Source organism: Camarhynchus parvulus, chromosome Z, assembly GCF_901933205.1.
Source record: "Camarhynchus parvulus chromosome Z, STF_HiC, whole genome shotgun sequence".
NCBI classification, from domain to species: domain Eukaryota; kingdom Metazoa; phylum Chordata; class Aves; order Passeriformes; family Thraupidae; genus Camarhynchus; species Camarhynchus parvulus.
The window spans coordinates 53,081,269-53,106,898 of NC_044601.1; the positions used below are offsets into that span (position 1 = coordinate 53,081,269).

At 39.4% G+C, this 25,630-nt stretch overlaps 1 protein-coding gene across 2 annotated transcripts in view; it reads left to right on the forward strand.

Annotated features, from left to right (window-relative positions):
* Nucleotides 1-25,630, forward strand: part of PLPP1 (phospholipid phosphatase 1) — a 65,281-nt gene that overhangs the window by 36,579 nt on the left and 3,072 nt on the right. For both annotated transcript variants that reach the window (XM_030969098.1, XM_030969097.1), the window contains exons 4-5: nt 11,980-12,037; nt 25,107-25,283. In XM_030969098.1, the coding sequence (XP_030824958.1) occupies nt 11,980-12,037; nt 25,107-25,283 (235 nt within the window). The remainder of the gene's footprint in view (nt 1-11,979; nt 12,038-25,106; nt 25,284-25,630) is intronic.

Sequence of the window (25,630 nt, forward strand, 5' to 3'; positions counted from 1 at the left end):
TACTAATCTCTGATCTCTTTGGCTTTTGCAGCTTTCATTTTTGCTCCTCTTCCTTTTCTTCTGGCTTTCCACTGCATACCTTGGCCTGGCCTTGAGTGGATTGGCAAAATACCCAAATTTCTCAAGGAGCAGTAGGTAGCTACTGGACACATGATGGTTTCTTGCTTGGTTATTGTTAGCTAAGGTGTATTTCCAAACCTGTCTGCTCTAACCAGTCCATGGCAGATTGCCACATGTCCTGTTTGTTAGCTTTCCTGCATCCAAACGACTGAACAGAAACCACAGGTGTTCTGCAGCAGTTCTGAATTAGTATTTCAGTATTCCTGTGGTGAGTATACTTGGCTGTAGTTGCTGGTTGTCCGAAATGAGTGTGTGAGCAGTGAGGCTTGAGAGTCTAGTATAGTAACAAAGGAGAGCATCAAGAGCTGCTCTTTTCCTCTAGTATGTGAACACTTGATTGGTCTAGAATATACTTATTTTTTAGCATCTGGCAGAGGGGGAAAAGAGCCAACTTTATAAGGTACTTGTTTCAGTTAAGCTGAAATATGTTGTGCTTCAAGATTTCAAGACAGTGATAGTGTGCCTCCTGACTCTGTCATTGGGATGTACTGAACCATGGTGTGGCAATAGTAACTGGTGGCTCCCAACTCATTTTGGCAATCAGGAATTGCTAATTCAACGTTGGTTGCCTTTGTGTAGGCAAGCATTTGTAATCTCCAGAAAGCAGGATCTGGAATCCAGGAAACGCATTTGACTAGATGGACCTGAACCTGGTAAAGGTCAGTGTTAGTTGTCATCTTAAGCGAAGAATGAGTATTTCCTCTTGGTTGTAAAATTTAATCTCAAAAAAATTACATTTAAAGATTTAAGTAAAGGTTCTGTTGATTTTTTTTGAGGCGATTGAGAACTGAGTAATGATGATAGGTTTTTCTCTCCAGTTTTATTAAGTTCTTTCTAGAAGAAGTAAAACCTAAAACAAAATTAAACAAAGCTCCCTAAGCCTTCCCAGCAAAGAAAGATTCAAAACTGAACAAAAACTCTACAAAATCTATGAAGGAACCCCCAAACCAAGCTTCTGGTATTGACAAGTTGTGTGTGATTCAAAGAATATTTGAATTAGTCTTACTTAATTTTCAAACAATGTAGAAGGTACTGTATAGAGCTTACAGTATTTTTAGAACTTAATTTAGGATTGTGCTGTCACTTTGCTGAGTGTGTATAAATGTATATAATTTTATAAACTTGGCTGTACAATCTGCATTTTAAAGCCTTGTGTAAAGGTCAGGTATATTGAGTCTGATACTATTTAAACTTACATTTTTATTCACAAAGTGTTAAAAATAAGTATTTTACCATGAAGTGTGCTGTACTCTTACTCAGTGTCTGCTGAATAATTTCACAGGGATGATAATATACTAGGGTGTAATAATGTGGTAGTTAGTGCTCATGCAAATGATGCCTCCCTAGAACTTCAAAGCTTTAGAGTGTACTTCTTTTCATTTTCTTATTTTAAAATAATTTCCTGCAGTAATAATGTAGGGGGAAAAAACAAGTTTACAATGTCTGTATTCAGTGAGGAATGAGAAACACAAATTTGCTAATGCTGTGTTGAATTAACAACCCTTAAAAGCAAAATGCTTCTCTTCCTGGTTTTCTGTTGTGCCATAGTGGGTATGTAAGTCTCTGAAACAGACTGACACAAATCCACTTAGTGGTTTCAAGTTTAAGAATCAATTCAGATACCTGGTTATTGTGTTATAAAGTTATTCATCATAGTTTTGGATTAATGTGAGATAAGTATTTTTATTCCAATGATGGTGAAAGCTATTTTTTAAAAAACTTTATAAAATGTCACCATAAAGAGGATTAAGTTATTCTAGAAAATAAATCTGCTGGCTTCTCTCGTTTCTCCTAAGAGATAATTTTCTACCCTTTTGAGTATATCTTTTGAGTTACCTTCCCCCCATTATTACAATGTTCACATCATCTTGAAGACTGTGGAGATGTTATAACAGTGATTGGCAAGAATGGGTTAAATGTTTCATTAATTTGAAGGTAGCTGTGGAATTTTGACAAAGCCCTGTGAGTGCTCATTTTTTTAACCATGGGAGGGACACGCTGGCTCCTTCACATGGCTTTTTAGAGGTATCTCGACAGCCTCATTATGGCATCATCTGCCTTCCTCAGCATGACTGGATGTGTGTCTCATGGACTCATGGGCTTGTCTGGCTTTTTACTAATCCTGGTAAGATCCTCTGTGGCCAGATACTACCTCTCCTCGCTCAGCTTTGCTCCTAAGCATGAGGACCTGGAGGCTGGAAGAGATCTTTCTAATTGCTGACCTTCTTTAATGAATCTGCATTTTGTTTTTATGCCTCTCCAGCTGTACCTTATGGTGAGTTAAAAGGAGAAGGGTCAACATATTGTTTAATTTCTTGAAACCTTCAATTCACTGACTTTTACTCTGAGGTTTATTTATTGAGCTCTCATTTAAGGTGTAGATTTGGAGGCCTTCCTGTCTCTTAAAACATCTACTGTTGAGGTATTGCTGGCTTGTTTTGGTTCTTCTTTTGAGACGCAGAAATGAGGGCTTTCTGTTACATTCATATGTAAGATCTGGATCTTATAAATGCCAGATGTCCCCTTGTGGTGGAATTTTATTGTCCTTTCCGACTGCAGCTGAAAAATCTGGATTGAATTTCAAACCTGGGTGATTGCTGGGTCCAGTTTTTGGGGTTTTAAAAAAAATATAATAAAACTTAGTCTTCAGGAATGCAATTCCAAAACTTATTTCACATTTTGGAACTGATATATTGATACTACTTCCATAACAATGCAGTTTCAGTGTTGTACAAGGAGACAGTTCAGGTTTCTGTTTCTGAAAGTAGAGGGGGCAGTATTCATTAGGGCAAGAAGATGCATGTAGCAAACATCTCACCCTCCCAGTTATTTTATGCCCATTAAAATGGAGAAAGTGGATCCCCTACTTAGCAGGGATCTATACTCATCATATAAACCAAGCAGCCTTTTTATTCCAGGAGTGTAAAGTGCTTCAGTATCCTGCTCTTAGATGCAGAACAGTAGCAGACAGGGGGCTGTAAGTGTAACACGTTCTTCCTTAGTCAATACGCTGCAAAGCTGGGAGTGGGAAATCCAGATCTTTTCTAGTGAAGGATGTGAAAATATGTCTAAACAGTCCTTTGAAAGACTGGCCCTTTAAGCAAACAGTTCTAGGTACGATGGCAAGTTTCTAACTGAGCAGTTAAGAGTGTGTGCATGCAGTGCTTGTGTGCCTACATACCCTGTTTTGTTTCTGAACACATGGCAGTGCTGTGGGTGATCTGCAAATGAGTAGTGACAGTGGATGAACTTAAAGTGGTTGCTGTAATTATCTTCTCTAATATGTATTATAAGGAATTTGTTGTTAAGGCCTTTTGTAGCTGAAGTTTGAGTCATGCTGTTAACCAGTTCAGAGAACATGCTTTAATATTTCAGAGCTTTAGAATAAAGTTAGAACAAAGTCATTATTTATTGTTCTCAAAAATTCACATTTTCCCTTAATGGGACAGGTGAATATGAAGGAGGAACAGAGCATGGTATGAATATTCAGAAAATGAACTGAATGCCAGCATATTCACACAGGTTGATAGTGGCCTTCTCTTCTAAGGATGTTAAATTTTGTTGCAGTTTGCAGTACAAGTTTGTTGTATCTTGTTGCTTTAACAATGGTCAAACTAATTCTCCTCAGTATGAATTCTTGTACAGTGTAATATTTTTTTCCCTATATATAATTGTCCTCCAGTCCTCTACCTGCTTAAGCTTTCCAAATTTACTACAAATTTTTCTTGAAAGCAGTATGTACTACATTTTAGCTGAGGAGTGCGCGTTTGTCACATTAATGCAGTAACTAACTTCTAGATATTACTTTTTGTTAGATATTACTTTTGTTAGATATTACTTTCTTTTTGCTTCTTTTGCTGAGTATGGATGTTGCAGTGGGACATAAAAGTTCAGAATTCTGGGTTGGGAGCAACACTGAAAATCTCATGACAAAGCAGATCCAGGAATCTGTCCAGGAAAGTGCCCCTCCTAGATTATTTGTCAGCTCACTAAGCACATGCATAGAAATTAAACCTTTGAAACTGAAGTGGTAAATATTACACCATATTGTAGAAGGCTGCTTCTTCAGAGACACCCTGTGCAGTCCGAGCTTTGTTGTCCCCCAAAAACACACTTGCACAGCCAGCAGGGATGTGTATGTGTGTGAAACACTTCCTTTTAAGTTAACTTTGGATATTTGTAGCTCTCTAATTTCAGTCTATCAGTTTTCTGTTTGTGGTAATGGATAATGCAGCTGTCAAGGTTCATAATTATAATTGTATTACTAATGTACAGATTCATATTACAACTCAGATGTCTAAAGGAAAAAATAGTTCCGTGCTTCAGTTGATGTATTGCTCCTATGCTGACTGTGCTCAAAACAAGCTATGTGCAGTCTGCCATTGCAAATTCAAAATGTAATCTTCAAAGAAGTTTTTAGGAAATTAGAGCTGACTGTTTTGACATTGATAATTTATTTCAACACAATTGCCAAGGTAGTGCCCTTTACCAATCATGTGCCAGGAATTTGTCAGCCTTGTTCATATCTCCTTCTCTGGTTGTAGCCCTGCATGAGCTGTGAGTGCAGATAAATCACTGAGCTGCTCCCAGAAGCAGGGTGCTCTGCCAGATGGCTGGTATGGGACTGACCCTTATAACTTCGTTTGAAGTTCAACCAAACTTGTGAAACTCTCGTGATGTCTGTTCTGTGTATCCCTTCAAAACTGTAACTGTGTTAAAACAAAAACCAACTACGATTCCAAAAAACCTTTGCAAAACTTCAAGGCTTATGCATTATTTACTTCTATTTAAATGAATGCTTTTGTTTTCCCTTGTTTCATTAGATAGCAACTGGTTTGCTCTGGAATTTTTAACCTTAAGTCAAGAGTCTGAACATTCACTTTAAGTTAACCCATCTCTATTAAATGACCTGTCTGTCCCTCTCCTTATCTGTCTCCCTGCCTGTCAGTAAGGGGGGGGAGTATTTCTCTAGTGAAGTATTATTTTGCATTAAAATTACTTGGCTTTCATAGAATGTACCAATATTCTGGTTTGAAACTTCTTAAAGCTCTGTTGAAAACCAACCTGCACTTAATGATTCAAGCATAACTAAATGGATTACTTCTCGCTTGGCAGTTTCCATCAGCATCATGAATCAGAAATTTGACATGCCAGAGACTTACTATGTGTTTACTGGGGACATACTGGTATGTTGTATATAGGACTGCTTATTTTTTTATGGAGCTTTCAACCTGTGAAGTGCTCTACACTACTGAAATTTCCATGTATGGGAGTTTTCATCAGAGGCTGATATACTAGTTTTCACTTCTGAAAATGTACATGCAAAAAAACCCCGCAGAAAACAACTGAAGCAGCTTGGATATGAAGGCATTTGAAAGGAAGAGAAGTTCACACATGTACTACTGTTCAGTTAGTGCAGCTTTTTCCTTAAGCACTGCTTTAACCCTTATGCCATTACTATTCAGGATATAATGTGGCTGGGTTGGGAACACTTGCAGACCTAGTGAAATTTATTAATCGTATTTGAGAAGTTTGAGAAGGAACTTAGTCAGGGCAACTACACATAATTTTACATGTAAGGAAAAATGAGTCATGGTAGTGAATAAAAGCCTTTAAATATTTAAGCCTTAGAAGATTCTAGGCTGGCAGTGCATGTAGAAATGGGGCTGTACTTGATCTGGGAGCAAAAGGAGCTGCCTTTGCAACAGAAACTGACTGGTGGTAGGGAGAATTGAATCTGGAAAGTGAACACGCTCTAATGAAATGAGATGCAGTTCTGCAATCTGGATCTTGTTTCTGAGCTTACATCTCCTTTGCCTTAGCGTGAATTGGACCTTTTGAGCAGTGATAGATAACATTCATTTTCATGACTGAAACTAGAACCCTTCCCCCTTTAATGGTTTTCAGACTAAGCTGGGCTTGAAATCTGTTTAAGTAGTTTATCATGCTTAAGGTCATTTGAAATCAAAATATGTACCTGTGTTCCGTGCATCCTGAAAATTATTTGGAAGCTAGTTGTGACCAACCAAGCAGGTAGATGCATCTTCTCATTCACAGAATTTCACTGGTTTGCAAAACTTATATCTAAGGTAACAGGAGGAAAAAGTCTCATAGTAAGATAAAACTTGGGGTGTGTATAACTGTATCAACCACACAATACTGCAGGAACAGGTATCCCCTTAACTGTTCTCCCACTGCCTCCTTTCCTTTTCCCCTTTGAAGATTACAGGAGTCTGCTGAAGGATGTGTCCTGCATACTTGTCAAGCACTTCTTCACCCAAAGCAGTTCCTTAAAGTAGGAATAGCACATAAATCTCTGATTTAATAGAGATTATAGTTTTCTGTCTTCATTTCCTTTACGAAAAATAACACTACTGCCAATCAAAAACATATTGTGGGTAAGTTATGCAGACACAATAAATAGAATAGGAGTGTTCTAGTGCATGTGAGAGCAAACTACTAGTCTTTAGAAATGTTGGTTTGAATACCTCTTGCTGCCATTTTCACTTTTAGTCTTTTCCTGAGATGGAATTAGTACGAAGAGAAGTAAACAAAGTCATAATTTTTATTTTCTTCCTTATTGGAGGAGGCTACCTGGAAATGTAATGGAAAGTTAAACTTTCCTTTTCTGCATTAAGTTAAATGAAATTATAAAATCAGAACCGTTGAAAGATAACTTGTTTTGTAATAGTTTTGCAATGTGCACAAGGAAGTTGCAGCATGGAATTTTGATGGACTTTGGAATATTGAAAGCTCAAAATGTACATGTTTTTGTGTGGCATAAATGGCAAGATTTGGTAACTGCTTGCCCCTTTGCTCAAAAAAAAAATAAGTTGGAAGTTCACGGGTAGATTGCTGCTTATTTTAAAAGTAAAAAAACAGTAACAGTATGAAACTTTTTAGTACTGGTTATTCTGCTGTCAGATGCAAAATAGCTAGTTTAGGTAGTCATTGCTCTGTTAGGTTGTTCCATCGGTGTGCAATACTTTTGTTCAAATAAAATTTACAGAATATCTGCACTCCTGAATGTGCTGTCAGTTAATTTCTTCAATTCCCAGAGCGTAAAGAAACAAACCCCCATCAAATCCTGCTTTTAACCAGCTCTAGAATGTGGTCAATCTGCCGCTTAAGACAACCTTTGCAGTACTCTAATGCTAATTAAAACTACTTCATGTTGATGCTGAGCTTGAGAAAAAGTTACTTTATACTCCTGTTTCTTGCACAATCAGCAGCCTTTGTTTCAAAGGCTGGCGGTTAGGAAGGTGATTAGAAATAGGTAAATCCCTATCTCTTCTTAGAACCTGTTGGATTGGGTTTATGTCAGTAGGATAAGCAGGGAAATTTAATTGTTTGTGATAGACTGCAAAAGGAAAAAAGTGGAAAGTCTGCAAAAACATGGTCACAGTATCAAATAGTGTATTACATGTCATTACATGACATCGGCAGCTTCCTCACTATCTGCTGCTGCATAAAGCCGAGCTGAGTGGATCCACCCTTCACCCCAGATATGGTTATGGAATTGTGCAAGATATTTGCTATTAAATGTTAGGTCTCCTGTTGAAAAAACTGCCAGTAAAATTTTCCAGAGGAGGATTACTGAATTGGAAAGGCTTTTGCAGCATTTCCTATGTGTAAATGTGTGGCTTTGTACTGAAGTGTGGGTATAATTACAGTCAGACAAGGAAAAAAAGTGGAGAAATTTGGAACATTGGGTTCTGAGTAGTTCCTTATATTTTTCAGTAGATTAACTGCTTTTGTATTTATTTCAACTTTTCTTTGCAATAATGACAAAAGGGCTTGATTTCAGAGTCCTCAAAACTTGCAGCTGACACTGATCTTGTAAGTTGTAGTGGTGCAAGTCCAGCACATGAGGAAAGAGTGAATCTTGGGAAAACAAGTTGATTGTTGAATGCAGAGAAAATTGACTTTAAAGAATGTGATGTTTAAGTGTAGAACTAGGACTTTAAACCACGGCACTGAAATACTAGAAATATTTCACTGACAAGCATGTGGCTTGCTTGTCACAAGCATTGGCTTACTCAACACAGGCATGCTGAGCTGCAGCACTCTGGCATTTATTCCCTTCCAGATCATGGAATGGGTAACATAAATGTCAGTGGAAGCTTTGAGTCAGACTGGGAGAATCCAGGGAACTTGAAGATGGAAAGGACATGCTGGCTAATCCAGCTGGGTGTATTTATTTGCTTTGACATGGGAGTGTGCATAATGTTTTGCTGAGCTTTCTGTTTTTCTCTAAGGGATCATTTCATAATTCTGTAGTTACGTTGGGAAGATTTCCTTATCAGCCTCTGACAGGTCTGTTGAAGCAACACAGGATGCCCTTTCTTGTGGAATATCTCTTTCTACTGTAATTTACTTTAATTTCTCACCATTGTACCAAATGTGTTTAGCTGTTCTCTAGTCCTGTCTTTCCCAAGGCTGTTAATTTCCCTGACAGATTCCTGCATTTGCCTTAAAGTTTCTGCACATTCAGGTGTTCATGTGAAGATATTAAATGAAGACAAGACATCAAGCTTGTTTACTGAGTTCCAGGGTCAGTAATTCCCTTAAGAAGTCATGTACTTTACAAAATAATGCCAAGCAAAACTTACTACTTAAAACATATGTTTTCTTGTAAGTCACAGTCAAAGAAAAATTATCCTTTTATGTGCTATGTACTATGTTCAATTTTTCTACTAATTGAAGAAACATAACCTGTCAGGCTGGCTCTGCTCCCTGGGCTAAGCTGGCCTTGTGCATGAAAAGTAATAGAAGTTTGTCATTTGTCAAGTCTTCCACGGCAATCTCTCTTAGTCTTGCTTATCTGGGCTTAGAAATCCAGGCTAAAATAACAAAGTCATTCAGCTGATATGCTTTTTGTAGGAATTGTTTGTACTTTGATTATTTTTCCCAGTGTTCTTTAAAAATGCAGACATTCAGTAATGAACCATAGTGATAAATTGTAGTCAATCTTATGGCCACCTTTTTAAGAACTACTGTGTCTTTACTTGTGTCTTTACTTTTTTACTGTCTTTGTCTTTATTGGAAACCATGTGAAATTCATGACCAAGCTAAGTTTCAAGAAAGCAAAACAGTCCTTAAATTACCTTGTTTTAAGACCTTTTTATGAGGACCAGCTCTACTGTGTACATTGGAAACTAGGAGTATACTTTAAACCTCAGCTGAGACCTGAAACTGGTTTTACGATACTACTTAAGGCATTTTCTGACTTGGGAATAATATGTTGTCCAAGTGGAAGTAATTAAAGCTATGCTTTTTTCCTGCTAAAATGAAGCCATATTTGTGACATAGGAAGAGGTCTGGGAGGTAGGTATTGATGGAGTGAAAGACATGGACCTCTGAAAAACTGTTTTTTTGATGTCAGAATTGGCTGTTTCAGAAACAATCAAATCAAGACTGCACTTGCCAGCTCTATTTCATGATACTTCAGTTTCACCGGATATTGTTCTAAGACTATTTTGGAAAGGATATTTTGGAATCTGATGTGTGAATTCTATTGGGATAAGTTAGCCTTTTTTTCACGGGTGAAAGGTAGGGATTTGGAGAATTGTCTATGCCATTTTATTGCTGGCTCGTGGCAAACCAGCACTTGCCGTAGGATCACAAAGAAGCCAAGTGCTTGGCTGGTCTGATAGACATGACATTCTCCTGGCTTTGGGAAGACATTATTTATGTGCTGATGAATTGTTGGGAAATTTTTCATTGTTGATCTTAGTGTTTTGAAAGGATTTTAAGTTTTTTTTAAAATATCTTTTTCTTAAAGAAGTCTAGAGACAGCAGTTTTGCCAAAGAAGTTTCACTGGGATTGCTCTGTGTGCAGGGTGGATCAGTACTTTGTCCCAGTTGTATTTCTGGCAATACTTCATGTGCTAAGCGCATGTAGAGCGTACTTATCTATGCCAGATAAGAATGCATTCAAAGTTTGAAATCTTCAACCTGGGACATGTACCTTAGGCTAATAAATTCCTGAAACAAAAAATACAGTAGTCAAGAACACATTTAAAATAAACTGAAGGAATGGTATTTTTTCCTTTTATCATTTACTAGTCTTCTAAATTCCTTCAGCTGGCAACATGTTGCTTTCAGTAGTTGTAGAAAATATCATCTTATGGCCAAGAGGAATAGCCCCAGAGCTATTGGATAAAGTACTGTCTAGGGAGCCAAGAATTCCTTATTCTGTATCTTCTGTAGAACAGCATGGTATGCATTCTCAGATGACATGTCTGAAGGACAGGACTCTTCACAATGTTTGTTATGTTGGTTTTCATCGTGGACTCCTGCCCAGAAATATTAAGTGTTTGAGTACAAGAGTGGAAAAGGGATCTCTAGCTACAGTGTAGTCTTAATGGTTTTGAACTTTAAACATCTGAAGCTGGTACATTGTCAAAATTTTTCTTTTTAAGAAGCTAATTGGAAAATACCAGTTGGTGAAACAAAAGTCATCTTATTTCAGACTGCTTATTTAGTACCTCTGAAACCAAAAGCTGTTGCCAGTGTTTTAAATCAACCATAAACGAAAAGCTCTAAAACCTCTGGAATAAACCTATGTAGACTTTTTCTGATGCAGTTTCTAAATGTTACACATGCTAAATAATTCAGGAAGTTTTGCAGTTTCACTTGTGCACAAGACAGTTTCATTGCCTTCTTTGTGGTATTTGAGCAGGGCATCTTTTACCTCATTATCTTGCTGCATGTCAGAGCTGCCTTTGTTTCTCCTAGTCCAAAGAGTGGAAATGTTTTCTTTGACTAAGAGTTTCCCTGGCCTCTGGGTCTCTGCCTGGCAAAGGCACCAAAACAAGGGACCTGGTGGATATGGTAGAGATCAGACTGCAGAGCTATGAAACTTTATTAAGCTGGGCATGTTTTTGTATGCCAAACTGCTGAGGGGGGAGTGCTCTGCTGAGGCTTGTGTAGTTAAACTGCACAGAAGGCTGGCTGAAACCTGGCTGGTGGCCTGTAGAGCGGCACTGTTACAAGGCTCTGTGCATAAAATGGAAAAAAGTAGTGCCAAGTACAGTTCTTGCATCTCCCTGCTTAAGACTAAATTGTCTTTACATTTTGTGTTATTTTCTTGAAGAGGTGGGTGACATTTATTTTACATCTGTGGCTCCTCACAAAACCAGCTGTGCAGGGAGGACCTGGCCAGAGGAATCCTGGACTGCCAGTGTCAGTTGCCAAGCCTTTGGGAGCTGAAGGCAGTGTTGACACTCTCAATGAGATCACCAAGTACAAATCACTTCTGCAAATTAGATGAAGTGTCATCTTTTGCAGTTGACTGGCTAGTAAACTGCATTCCTGCCTTTCCCCCTACCTTTCAATAATAAATAATCAGGGTCTGTGTGAATCATACATTTCACAAAGGTGTACAAATGTAATATAAACTACTAGATATTAGTTGTTAACTACTGATGGTGACTAAATGCAAGTGATTGTTTTGGGGTAATTAATGTGATTTTATATTCATACATATACTGTGACTATAAGGACTTCTAAGAAGTAAATGTATTTAAAGTATTCTGGCATTTGTCAAGATGAACTATTAAAGGACACTTAGTTACTGTCTTTGAAGATGTGTTCCCTTGCTGTTCAAACTTCAGTCAAAAGTCCAGTACTTACTGCCTGATGTAGAGATCAGCTTAACTCTGGAACAGGATAACTGCTGAGTAGTGAAGTCTGTAGTCTTGGTCAAAATCTGTGTGGTGTGCCTAGGGAGCCTCCTTGAAGAGTAGTATAGACATGTTTGCATTTTACCAGTTCACTTGTATAATATATATTAGTATCACTGCAGACTGAATGTTGTAAAAGAAAACTGATGATGTCTGATCTTTTCTTTTCCAGACTATCATTTTATTCTGGCCATTCTTCATTCTCCATGTACTGCTTGCTCTTCGTAGCAGTAAGTATGCTCTTTCCATCTAAGTGATAACAAAAGATCTGTTAGCTACCCAGTACTGAATATTTACTTGGCTACTATGCACAAGGGACATGGCTTTTGTAGGATGCTTGTCTGGTACAGTTAAAGACTTCCCAGTAGGAGTTGTAAGGGTGGTGATACTGGGACAAGAAGTAGAATGATGTTCAGTATGCCTAAGAATACATAATATGGTATTTGGCTTGTGTGCTGTGTCTAAAATGAGCCCAGTGACAAGTGTGTTTTGAAAAGATGATGCTACTTAAATTTAGTTACATTTAAAGTATTATAAACCTTATAAAATTTATAAGGCTTATAATACTTCTAAATTTATAAGCCTTATAAAAATCTATAATGAAACATGTCTGATCTAATGAGATGTGCAAAGCCTATTTTAAAATAAAGCAAAGACCCTTAAACACAGATCAAGTATGGCTGGGCCCATAAACACAAAACAGCAGATCAAATTGAATTTTCAAATTCCTTTTTATTTTTCTGTATTTTTTAGGGTCAGAGAGGCAAGAGTGAGGAAAGCAAGGGGACAGTAAATATTAGTGATAAGATCAATGCAGAAGTACTTCATTTAGGGATTACTATATTTTCGTTGAAATTGTTCCAGTAAACTAGGACAAATAATCTTCCCTCTTAGGGAAGACTGATTTTGTTGTTCTCCCCCTGCTAAGTGGTAACATAGAAGGTATTAACAACTTTATGGTATTTTGTTGTTAATGTAGTTGAAAATTAAACACTAGTCCTGGACATAAGTTACTAACATAATATATGCATTCCATTACTTTTACAGATGTCGGATTAAATTTTCTTTTTTTGTCTTTGTTGCATTTTAATTTTTTCACTCTCTCATGGCATTAGTATAACATCCACTGTGAGTGAACCAATTTTTCAAACTAAACAAAAACCCCAACAACTACACACGGAAGGGGTGGCTCTTCAATATGGTTTAGGTAGTTTTTAAGCTTTATTTTAAAATAAAGCTATCTCAGAAGCTTGATGTTCAGTTTTGATCTGTTATGCAGGTTTTTTTATGGCTAAACCTGTTCAGATTGTCTCTCCTGCTTACCAGTCTTATGTAAATACAAAGAGTTTATAAAAGTGTTATATCCTGGGTTTGACTTAAATATGGTGGTATGACTTCCTGTTGGCTGTTAAAGTGTTTTTGCTCATTATGACTGGCAATCTCCAAAATTTTATGGGTCCACTCATAATAGTGCTTCGAAGCCAAACCCACTCTTTCCATTGTACAGGGAAGCAATTTCTGCTATACAGAGAGCACCCTAATACTGACTTGCCCCTCTGGGCTCAGTCAGACCCTTCTTATCCAACATCTTTTCACATGGTTTTGTTAAACAACATGATAACGTGATATTTAAATCTCACAGAAGGACAAACCTGGAGATAAGAAAAAACTTGGTAGGTGTGTAGCAATGTGTATTGTTTATAATTCATACTGGCTGGATTACAGATGTCTGTCAGAGATCTGGAGCTGTCTGAGCGTTTACCTCTGTCCCATGTGTGTAAGGCATGTTCTTCTGCAGCCTGGGTAAATGGTGGTGGTCAGGAGAATTCTCAACTATTAATTGAAGGTAATGGGTCGCATTAGGTAATACAACTCTCTAGATGCATACAAGACAGTAGAAGATGTCTTGAACAGCCTGGAGTTAAGACCTTGTTTAGTTAACCTACCGGGCTTGGAAAAAATTCAGCCTTTGGCAAGAAAGTAAAGAGTTCTTTATTTTGAAGTTACTAACTTCATGTGGCTTGAATAATGCTTTCTGGAGTGCCTGTGGCATATTCTTTTGAATCCATGCAAAGAGCTTGTCTGGAAATTCTTGAAGAGGAAATTATGAACCTTAGCTGTTTTGGGGCTTTGAGTTTGATTCTTGGCAACCTCCCACATGGGTAGGTGGCAAGTCAGTGCAAATCAAACCCTTCCTATGCATGCTACATCAAAATACCATAAATCCTGTCCTTGTGTCTGTCCTGGTTCAGACACTTGCTGTGCTCAGAGCTGTCCTTCTGTTCACTCAGTTCTGTAGTAACTGCAAAACATGGCTTTGCTTAGTAGCATCCTTAAACTAGAGGGTTACAAATGCCTTTAACTCTTCTAAGATGATATTTGAACAGGAAGTGTTTCATTGTAGATCAGTTTGTTTTCCATTAATTAGTCAGTGAGTTTCCAGAGCCCTGTCTGTTTCTGCACCCATTTTTTGTCTTTGGCTGAGCCATATTGCCCAGTAAAAATAAGAGGCTTTGTGGAGATTAGACTTCTACTTCCTTCTGTCTGGTAATAAGATTATTTATTATTCATAGAAACTGCCGTGAGGCCATTGTAGGGACATCTGAAGAAGGTTAATGGCTCCTGTTTTTGTTTTGCTGATTAGCATAGCCTTAGAGCATACCAAGAAACCAAATCGAGTTCAGATGTCTTCAGAAGGACAGCTAGTGCAGGAAGGTGAAGAAAACACACACACACACTTGCCCATGTGGCAAGGCTGAGTGCTGCTGCTGGCTCCAAGCCAAACCTGCAGCACTTGATGCCTTGTTCGTTTTCTGAACTCTGATGCTGGCTTCATCTGTGCCCTGCACCCGTTCTGCAGCCACGGGCTGAGTCACCAGCAGGACAGGCTGTTAGCGTGTGCCATTACCCAGAGGCTGTGTTAATGATAACTGGACACTGGCATACTGCTTTCTGGGGCAGCTGGAGGAGTCTGGTGTGGGTGTGTGTGTGTGTGTGGGTGTGTGTGTGTGTGCGTGTGCGTGTGTGTGTGTCTGTGTGTGTGTGTGTGTGTTGGTGTGTACTGCAGAAAGTGTGCTCTTAAAAGGTAGCTGCTGAATGCGTGTGCTGTGTCAGGTGAATCCATGACTCTACAGAGAACCAGTCCTCGGAGGAGCAGCTGAGGGAGCTGGGGGTTCAGCCTGCAGAAAAGGAGGCTCAGGGGTGACCTTACAACTCTACAACTGCCTCAAAGGAGGTTGTAGCCAGATGGGGTCCTAGGCAGCCAGCAACAGGATGGGAGTACTTGGAAAAGATTGTCAACTATTGGACCAGGCTACTTCTGGGAAATGGTGGAATTGCCATCCCTGGAAGTAGTTAAGAGAAGTGTGGATGTGACACCCGGGGACATAAATGAGTGCTGGACTTGGCAGTGCTGAGTTAACAGTTGAACTCAAATGATCTCAAGGCTCTTTTCCAACCTAAACAATTCTGTGATTCTATGACCTTTTTGACTTGGCAAGCATTTGGATTTCTTCAAGAGTCCGAATTATGCTAAGGAGTATTCCTTTCTTCTGCTTGCCAGGAGATTGCCAAAATTATTTGAGTCCTGACTGCAGGGCTTTGCTGGTATCAGGAGAAAAAACTGCAATTCTGAACATAATCCTATGCTGCATGTTCCATCTCATAGCAGGGGCCACACATGGAAACACCACTCACTGTATTAGTCATCAAATTCTCTACTTTAACTCTTTGTTGCATGGAAATGTTAAATAGTTTATATTATCCATCTGTTTAAATAAGCAGCAGTATACATAATTTGTTGCTCTCACAGCCCAGAGGTCATTGCACCTGTAAAAAGCTGTTGTGTCTAGCTAGACAAATTTAAAGCTTGGGTTTTCAGCCCACTCCCAGGTTAAAGTTAAGTTTCTTATGTTTCCTAACATAGAATTAGTGAAACCCCAGAAAAAGACCTTCTTGCAGTCTGTCAGTCTAGGAAGCTATGGTGGAGAATGAATTTGAGACTCATTTGGCAGAGCTAGATGGGTTAGTTTGGGTCCAGGCAGAGCTGTTATCTCTGGGGTAAGAGCTTCTGCCAACAGCAGCTTTGTGTGCAGGCTAGAGGGAGTTTGACCGCAACAGTATGTGGGAGTCCAGTGACCTAATAACAGATGATGGATCCCAAATTATCTGTGTTGTCCTCTCCTGATGCTCCTCCTTTTTTTCCACAATTAAACAGCTGGCATGACCACTCCTGAATCAGAACTGTTTAATCCTGGTTTGGAAATGGGAGAGCAAGTGTAGTAGAACAGCTCTTCTACCAGTGTCCATGTGACCAAACTAGCCCCTTGGCCCTAGAGGGGGGGGATGCTGCAGGCAGTTTTTGCTTTGACTTTTCAAGTTAAGTATGTTTAAAAAGTTATTTTAAATTAAAGTACTAAATGCATGCGGCCATCGGTAGTGAGAACAGTTGGCAGAAGTGGGTGTGGCCCTGAGGATTATGTTTCTGTAACAGAATCAGTTTTGGCTGTGGCTGGCCTGGGCACTTCCCTGCCGGCGCCTATCCCAGGATGAAGAATAGAGCTACACAAACCCAGCCAAGAGGCACTGCTATTCTGGGGATGGCAGCGTGTTTGTGCTGCTTAGACTTGGGACAAAAAGGGATGATGAATCTTGCACAATGTAACTTGAGTGGCTCTCCTACAAGTCATTGGGAACACTTTATGTATCCAAGGTCACATGGAATTACAGATGAGAAGAGGAGGGTAACTGGTGTTTCAGTGGCTGGGACTGACAGCCTTCTTTTGCAGAGAGATCATAAGATAAACACAAGTGAAAACAGGCTTTAGGCTGCTTTTGGTACTCAGTGCTCCCAAATGTGCCAGTCAACCTCTGCTCTCAAACTCTCAAACTGATTTTAATTGGTATGGGAGGTTGAGTGAAACAGTATTCAAACAAGAGTCTTTAACACAGTATTTTAGCTATGTCTGTTTGCACAGCACCTATTTCTTCACTTTTGCAAATGCTTTTGAAAAACTAGAGCTACAGAACTGTCTTTATTGTGTTCTTGCCCACATGAAAGTTGAGGACTAGTCTTCCAAAACTAATGAAAACACATGTGTTACAGAAAATGCTTTGTTTGGCTGTAGCTGTGCATAGTATCAAGTACCTTACTTTCAGCAGATGAAAAAATAAAGGGTAACTGGTCATGCTGCAAGGCTCAAGTATGGAAGCACTCATGCTTCTACTGGTATGTGCTCCTAATATTCTTTTAATATTGTTATTTAGACTTTTTATGGTAAGGAAACAAAAGAACCTGATTTCTCCGTGGTTTGCTTGGAAGTTAGGGCCACTAGTAATTCCAATATTGTGAACTGGCTCCTCTAGGACTGAGCTGAAAGCAATACATTGCAGTGCTCTAGTTCTTCTAGTAAATGTTAAAGTACTAACTTCCAGCAGTTTTTATCTATCAGAAAAGCGGTAAGTGTTGTATTCCAATTTGCAACAGAATAAAATGTTACTGTTTATCCTGCTCTACAGTAAAAATTATGTCAATGTGAAATTATTTTGGCAATGTACAGCCAAATTGAGGCTGGAGGATTAAAACCCAAAATGACCCCATTGCTCACTGGACAAGTAGTATTTGTTTAGAACAGATTGATTACAGTGTTGATATTGAATTGAAAGCTGAGCTGTTACTAGTAACAGGAATTAATGCCCATTGCTTAGGAGGCAGCTTTTGCACATCAGTTGCCGTTGACAGCAGAATGCAGCTATCTTAAAGAGCCCTGACTAGTACATATTCTGCCTTTTCTTGCTGGTTTAGCCATTTCCTCCCCAGTTCAGCTCTCCCACAGATCAGTTCCCTGCAGGGCTGTTCAAACATCAGTGCTAACACAGCGAAGACAGATACGGTGAGAGTAATAGGGATATACCATCCCTTTGAACAGCAGCTCAGGCACACTCCCACCCTGAAGGCACTGCAGACCTGTATCTTTTTCACTCACTGGAAGGAGAAGAACTAATTCTGAACTGTTGCTTCTTTCTTTCTTATTTTCTGCCCAATCAAAATAAAACAAAAGACATATAATAATGCAGATTGACCAGGGTCATAAATATGTATTTATGAAAAGGAGGTGATCTCATTAAAAAAGCAAAATGTATTGACAGGCATCAAAGTCTAAGTTGCCTTTTTTTTTTTTTATTCCTTTAATTTTTTTTTTAGAAGCCCAGCTCATGAATGACTCATGAATTCTTCTACGGCTCTGTATTCCTTTTAGAATACAGTTTTCTGTTTGGATGTGAGCCCGCTGTGTTTAAAAGTACATGGGAGAGACATTATCCACATTTCTGGTTTGCAGGCGGTGTCTTGTTGGCTGATGCCTACAGCTTTGTGTTTATTCATAGATGCAGTTCTTCCAGGTACAAAATAAGCTGTTGCACTTCTATGTAATATTTGCATAAATGTAAGATTGTATATGACACACATATTGTGGCTCTTTTGTGCTCAGAACTGCAATTTTTAAACTGCTTACTGGATTTCTTGTATTTCCTTGAATTCCAGTGTTTGTACTGGTTGAAATATGATGAATAACTCTTATAAAAGCTATTTGAGTAACGGCATTTATGCAAACTGGCTTTTATATGAAGACATCTCTCAAGTTTCCCATAACAAGCAGAAAGGGAAGAGCTATTCTGAAAACATTTATAGATGTAAGAGAAGGCTTTGAAAATCTCTGAAGGGAGCCTTTCTCGCTGCTGTTGCCTAGTCTGAGCAGGGAAGAGGTGTCTGGATTGCTGAACAGGACTATGACAAGGATGGCAGATCACTTACCTGTATCACTTATCCCTGTGTATCTGTCTAAATGTTTGGTTTCAGTTGCTTTATAACATTATACAAGAATCTAGCCTGAATGTCTCAGCTTGTCCATTCTCTTGGAGGACCATATTTTAATACGGGCTTGTCTTGGTTTGGAAAGACAGCAGTCTGCTAAGGAAGGCAGGAGCCTCTCCTGAAATGGAGAATGTAAACCTTCCCCACCCCTCCGAATTGCTATAAATTTTAAATTAAGGGGCCTGCAGGCAAAAATATGGGAGCAGGAAATAACAGTTCTTTAATAGGGAAGGGAAAAAAATAATAAAATAAAACAATGCAGTACACTGGAACAACAGTGACAGAGTCAGAACCCAACCTGACACCCTGTGGGATGTTGGTAGCAATCCAATTGGAAATGTGGCTGCAGTCCTCCTGAAGTATCAGGTGTGGTTCTGTTGGAGCGAGGGGGATCTGTATAGAAGGATGTAGTCTTCCTCTGAAGATCCAGGGGAAGAAGAGGCAGCTGCTGTTTCTCTGGGGAATCCCGTGGAGAAAAGCTGCGCTGGTGTCTCAAAACCACTGGGTTGTATCTGGGTAGCAGTGCTTGGCTCCTCCCTCTGGGCGGAGCATCTCACAATGGGATGTTATAGTTCTTCTCAGTCATGCACTGATATTCAATAGTCTGTTATAAGCAGAGGTCCCCTCCCGAGGGAGGTGTGAATGTGGTCATTCAAAGAGAGAGATAAGGCAAACTGCCCACTTGACAAAAGGTAATCTGCCATACAGATGGTAATTGAAAACATCTTGCAGTTGCAATCTTCAACAGGGCTTTTATCAAAGATGCTCAGATGCAAACTGTGTCTGGTGCAAGTGTGTTGTAGTGTGACTGCTGCACTGCCCTCTCCTCAAGGAAAGGCTACAGTGTGTATTTACTGATGGAATTGGAGGGTGAATAGTTACTCTGCCACTCTGTGCATCTTCTCAGCTTCCTAACTGAAGACTTCACAGTCTTAGCAAGGAGGTATTGTCTCCTGTAAGGACATCCTTAGGATATGCGTAAAAATGAAATTTTCCTATTTTACAAATGTGCCTGGAGTCTCAGCTGTTAATGCCTAATCCCAGCCTTCTGAAAAATTTTGCCCCATCCTTTCATATTAGTGCAAAGGCTGTTTTTGTGAAGACTTCAAAACACTGGTGCCTCCTGTGCTTTCGCTTCCTTCCACCCCTGCCTCATTAACAAAACCACCTATACACAGTGGCTCCATATCTACTCCCTCCACCTCCGAAATCCAAAAGCAAACCACATACTTGTGCACATGGACTTGAGTGTGCTTAAGCATTCCTAAATCAGAGCTTCTTGGTTTGGGAAGAATCCCTATGGTTTGTGGCTCTTGGGACTTTTTGGGTCAGCAGACTTGCTTTGAAGTATGAGCTTTCCTAACAGTGCCAGTAATGGCTCCAAATACTGACTGTAACCACAGCAGTATTTTGTGCCTCCTAGACAGCAATGCCATAGGGCTCTTCTGTACTGCTCAGGCAGATACCACAAAGACAGACATGACTAATAGTAAATGCTAAGCTAAGTAAAGTACATGCCATTTACTTGCTCGCTTCTAAACTTGTAGCAGCTACTGAGGTCTCTCAAAGTAGGGATTTATTTCACGAGAAATGACAAAGGTGACTTTCTGCACCTTTGTTTTGTCTCCAGAGTCTCACTACTTGCACTTGGACAAACTGAGAAGCGTTTTCATTTCTCTGTGTCACAGGGGAATTTTCTCTCTTGGAAGCTGTTTCCTCACTGTTCTGCTCTTAAGTTAATGATGCTGTGATTCCCTTAGGGTTGGAGAGACAGAAATAAGAGTGAAAATAGGTATGTCCCTAAAGGGAAGGTGTGCATTGCTTCTGTTCTTTAGGACAAGACCCCTGTAGGAAGTGCAATTACTGGGGCCTTCTGGTATCAGGAGAAAATCTGTTTTTGAAAAGTATCAGAAAAAATCAGTTGGTACAAGTAGTACTATTACTTGGTGGGGGAACACCACCACAATCCCTCCCCTCTCCAAATTTCTTCCTTTTGACATCCATTCTTGAACAAGTGCGGGAGGATTTCCCATACCTTAACAGGCAAATTTATTTTGCAGTGCAGAATTTCTGTATAATTGGGTTTTGAAAAAAATAGGAGAAGGTATTGAATGAAAATAACCAAGGAGTATTAGGTATTGAAACTAAATATCTGAAATATAATTTTGGTTGGTGAACTGAGTAGGTTTTGGTAGATTTAAAAGAATTTTGTGCCCTTAAAGTGAAGAAGAATCATATTAGCTGTTAGGAAGTTTCCTTGTGAAGCCACATGGTTGCACCTCCCGAAGTCCATGTAGGAAACACAAATCACTGTACTTCCAAATTAGGTAGGCATGTGTTTATGTAAATTAATACTGCTCTGTTGAAAGAGCAAATGCTCAAAAGCCATGCTAGAAATGTGGAGTAGCAAATAATTCTCCAGTTGCAGAGACCCTTCCATTCATGTCTGTGGCTTCTTGCAAGAAGCCACAAAGTAGCTGTGAGTTTGTCTTCATTGCTTGTCTGTATTTTTAGAAATGAAGTACTAGACCATAGATTAAGAAGAAATTTGTGTTCAGGATGTGTGTGGCATAGAGGACATATTTTCATTATGGAGTAAACTAGTAGGGAAAAAAACCTCAAGATTATTTAATCCCATTAAAAAGAAGTCTTGTGAAATCTCTTTGCACTTTTAAAAGGAATGAACGAAGCAAACACAAGAGGCAGCAGGATGGGGGAATGGAGAGCAATGGAGCATAGCTAAAAGACAACTGCTGAAGGATCAGAATGCTCAGAACAGTGTGGAGGGAAGCTGGCATGGTCAAAATGCTGACAGGAGTGGGCCACTACCAGAGCAGCTTGGGATGCTTCTGCTGTGTTCATAGGCTCACAAATTTGTCCTCAGCAATTTGGGAAATGCTGGTAGGAGGCATTTCAGTAGTATTACCAGGTGAGCTTTCCTAAAGTTCCTGTGGCTTCTACAAAAAGCCACAGGAAAAACCTTCTAGAAAAACTTCTACAGATCAGAAGTTTTTCTTATATACTTATTCCTTTCTAGAAAAGAAGCTTGGGTGGGGAGACAGGGATTTGCTTCTGGTTTCTTTCTCTAAGGCTATCCTATGACTTCAAAGGGGAACAAAGGAACCTGAGGTATGCCATAAAGGAGGAGGTTCTGTAAATAGCATGAAGCTATTGTACTCTGTTAGTCAACAGAGTCAAAATAGTAGCAAGATTTAATGCAGCATGGAGCTAGGACATCTCCATATTGTGCATTTAATTCTACATAAGGGCTAATACTATATAAAGGAAATTTTTGAATACTTCCAGTGTTAACCTTGATTTACATTTAATGAATCATCAGCAAAAGATCCTCCTCTCCTTGGCTGGTGTATTTTTCTTCATGGACCTGATGGCCTGTTGCAGCCAGACATTGCTGTTGTCTTTCTAAGAGCAAGTCACAGTAGTGGGAAGAAGCTTGGCAGGGTAGCACAACTCAGAGCCTGTTAAAAGCAGCATCAGTTTGAAACTACCGGCTTAAAAATAACATGGCATTTGCTATTGCAGCATGTTGGGGAGGATGGAACAGGAAAGCCTTATAAATATGATTGCCTGGCAAAAGATTTTGAGAATATAGAAACTATAAGCGAGATTGAAATGAAGGCAACCTTTGAGACCCCTTAGTTACTGAACAACGGGAAAACAATGGTGTGGCTGCTGAAGGTAATCCCCTTTTGATGAAACAATTCCCTCTGCTTGCAGGCAGGTCCAAGGGTCAGAGCAGACCCTGCCAGCTTGGCAGAAGGGGTCCAAGGAGGAGTTTTTAGGGTTTAAAATGTAGCACAGTATGGTAATATAGTGATTCTTATAGGCTGTATGTAAATGCTATAGGATTTGTATCTTGTACTAGATTGGTTAGTGAGAATCAGAATATTCAACAGAGAAGATGATTTATTGTATTGTAATGGGAACTTTGCTCTCTTAGCTCTTACTTACTTACTTACTTACTGTCTTAGCTCTTACCCTCCCATCCTCTCTACCCCTCTCTTCTCTCAGACCTGCTCCGAGCTGCGGCTGGCAGCTCCCAGCAGGGCCCTGCACCCAGGCCCTTTGCAATAAACTGCAAGTCCACGACTTGGCTTCAGACATCTGTCGTCTCTGCCCGTCCCCACTGTGCAGACCCCCCGACACTCCTACAGCAGCAGATGGTTAATAAGCAATTATTTTCAACTTAACAACAACAAAAAAAAAAAAAAAACAACAACAAAAACCCAAAACAAACTGTAACCAGAATGACAGTTGCTATTTCTGAAATTAAACACAGCAGTGATCAGTCAGCCTAAGACTGATCTGTGGTATCATTTCTCACCCTTCTCACGCCTGGTTTTAGAACACTGTGAATCTATTTGCTGTAGAAGGTGCGAAAAGACCTTTGGCCGTTTCCTGTACAGATAGAGGAGCTGATGGTGTGAAGAATCATCTAGAATTTGTGAAGTCTATAGCCAGCTGCTTATGCTCTGCTCTGCAGCTGATAGAACATGATGGGAGATTACTCTCAAAGTACAGAAATCAAGCTTTCACATAGATGTCAAATCCAAATTTCTTGCCTGATGCTTTCTCAAGCAGAAAGAATTTGCCTAAGGGCAAAGACTGCTTTATTGATCATTCAGTGCACTGAGCTGACATCCTTCCAAGTTGGCATTTACATGCCTTGCCCCATTTTCTTCTTGTGTTCATAAGTAAACCTATTTTCTCACATATCTGCAAAAGGGTTGCATAACCTTTTTTTTTCCTACTGTGGCTATACACCCTTTGCAAACTTCCAAAAATGTTTATATGGAAAAAAAAACTTCATTGCAGCAAGGTATTTTAACTGCCTTCAGGAAAATTTAGTGGGAATAGGGAAAGAGCGAAGTACAGCCAGTATTAAATCATCAGCCTGCTCTTCAGGCTACCAGCATATGCTCCTGGGACCTTCCTCTGCTCCATCAGGCACTTTGTAGTGTTCTGTTCTACTGTTGGTAAATCCAGAAGCAGTATCATAGTAAGTCCATTAAAACACCTTTTGTTAAAATAACTTGGTGTGACAGGTAATTTCTGAAGTGGCTAAACTGTATTTTCCCTAGTGGTGAGTTTGAGGCCCACAGAAATATGCAGTGCCCACCAATTTGAAGGGGAAAAATTATTTTTCAGTTTAGTCTTAGGTGTAGCTTCTTTAGAGTCTGATTCTACCCTGACCTTACTATTAAAGAAAACTGTTTATGAATAGGGTTGTTTTTGATGCTCCATTTATAGCTGAAAATGTCAGCATGCCAAAATTATGATGTAAGTTACTAAGAGAAACATTCCCCAAATGTTTAACTTTGGAAAGTATCACCTCTGCATCTACAGTGTCTTCTCTGTGCCTGTATTTACATGGTAAATGTACTGCTCCTCTGTTAGCCATGTCTTTTGAAGTTGGCAGTGGAGGGTTTTACCAGGAGTTTGGTGTGCTGCCTTGGTGCCTGATGCTTGTGTGTTGGTTTCTACATTTCTCAAGACTGTCAGCTAAGGTTTTGTCCTTGGCCTGAAGTTTCTAAGTGTCTCTGAGAAGATATACTTCCAAATGTATTGTTAGTGAATGCAGTAACTATGGTGCTTTCTTTGGCGATAGGATTAAGTTTCAGAATAAATTCAATTATGTTAACAGAAATTTGGAGAAACTAGAGAGCTAGACAGATGTGGACAGACAGATCCTAGACACACCACAGAAGAAACAGAGGCGGGGTCTTGGATTAGATTGGAAAGTAATAAATACTGCAAAATGGAGATAATACATCAAAAACATAGCTATACACAACAAAAGCAGACCTGAGGGGAGGGAAAATACATGGGAACTTCAAATATCCACCAGAGTGGCAGTGTGGTTAATACGCAGCTGAAAAGGGTGAGGAACACAGCTCAGTGAAATATACCAGTGATAACTGAGAAATGCTATCGTTACATCAAGTTGGTTCTGATACTTAGCTACAGCTACAATGCTATGCTAAAAGTTGATCATACTAAAGGTGACTAGAATTGAGAATGAAGTTTAAAAACTTGTCAACTCTATGTATAGTAAATGTAAACTATCTTCTATCTAAGGCTTACCTGTAGTTCATGCAGGAGTAAAATACTGGTTTGACTTCCACTGGATTCTTTTTGAGCCTTAAGTGGCTCTAGTATTACCAGGACCTTTATCCTGAAAATACTCATTTGTCACATTGGTACAAATGGAACAATATGATGGTGTGATATATAAATTAAAGTCCAAAACTATCAAACCCTGGCTTGGCAGCCTTAAGAGTATAACTATAGCACCTAGAACAGCTGTGAATATTATTTCAATAAAATTTCAATCAGCTCTTTGAAAAGACCCAACACAATTTTACTGTATCTGTGCTTTCTGCATTTTGTTTCTCTTTTTCTTTCAGCTTTATCTTCAGGCAAGAATGAAAGGAGACTGGGCAAGACTTGTACGTCCTACTTTACAGTTTGGTCTTATTGCTGCATCTATCTATGTGGGTCTCTCACGTGTTTCTGACTACAAGCATCACTGGAGTGATGTTTTAACCGGACTTATCCAGGGCGCAGTGGTAGCTGTGCTCATTGTAAGTAATTCCTGAGGGGGTGGGTGAGTGTGAATGCTGCTTTTATGAAATGGACCTAAAAAATTGCAGGCTGTGTTCACAGGAAAGCAAACCTGTATTTCTAATGCTTCAGAAATTGCTGAAACAGGGAAACAACTCCTTGAACTGGTTGTAGCAACAGTACTTTGGGGAGTGAGGCCAGGCCAATGAGGTAAATGGTAGTTTTAGCCATTGGACAACATGACATTGTCTCTGCTCAAGAGATTTTCAAATAACCAAGATGGAAATGGTAACTGCAAACCAAGGCCTCTCTATATACATCAAGCTTTTTGCTTCTAGCCACATTTGAAATCTGAAGTACAATAGCA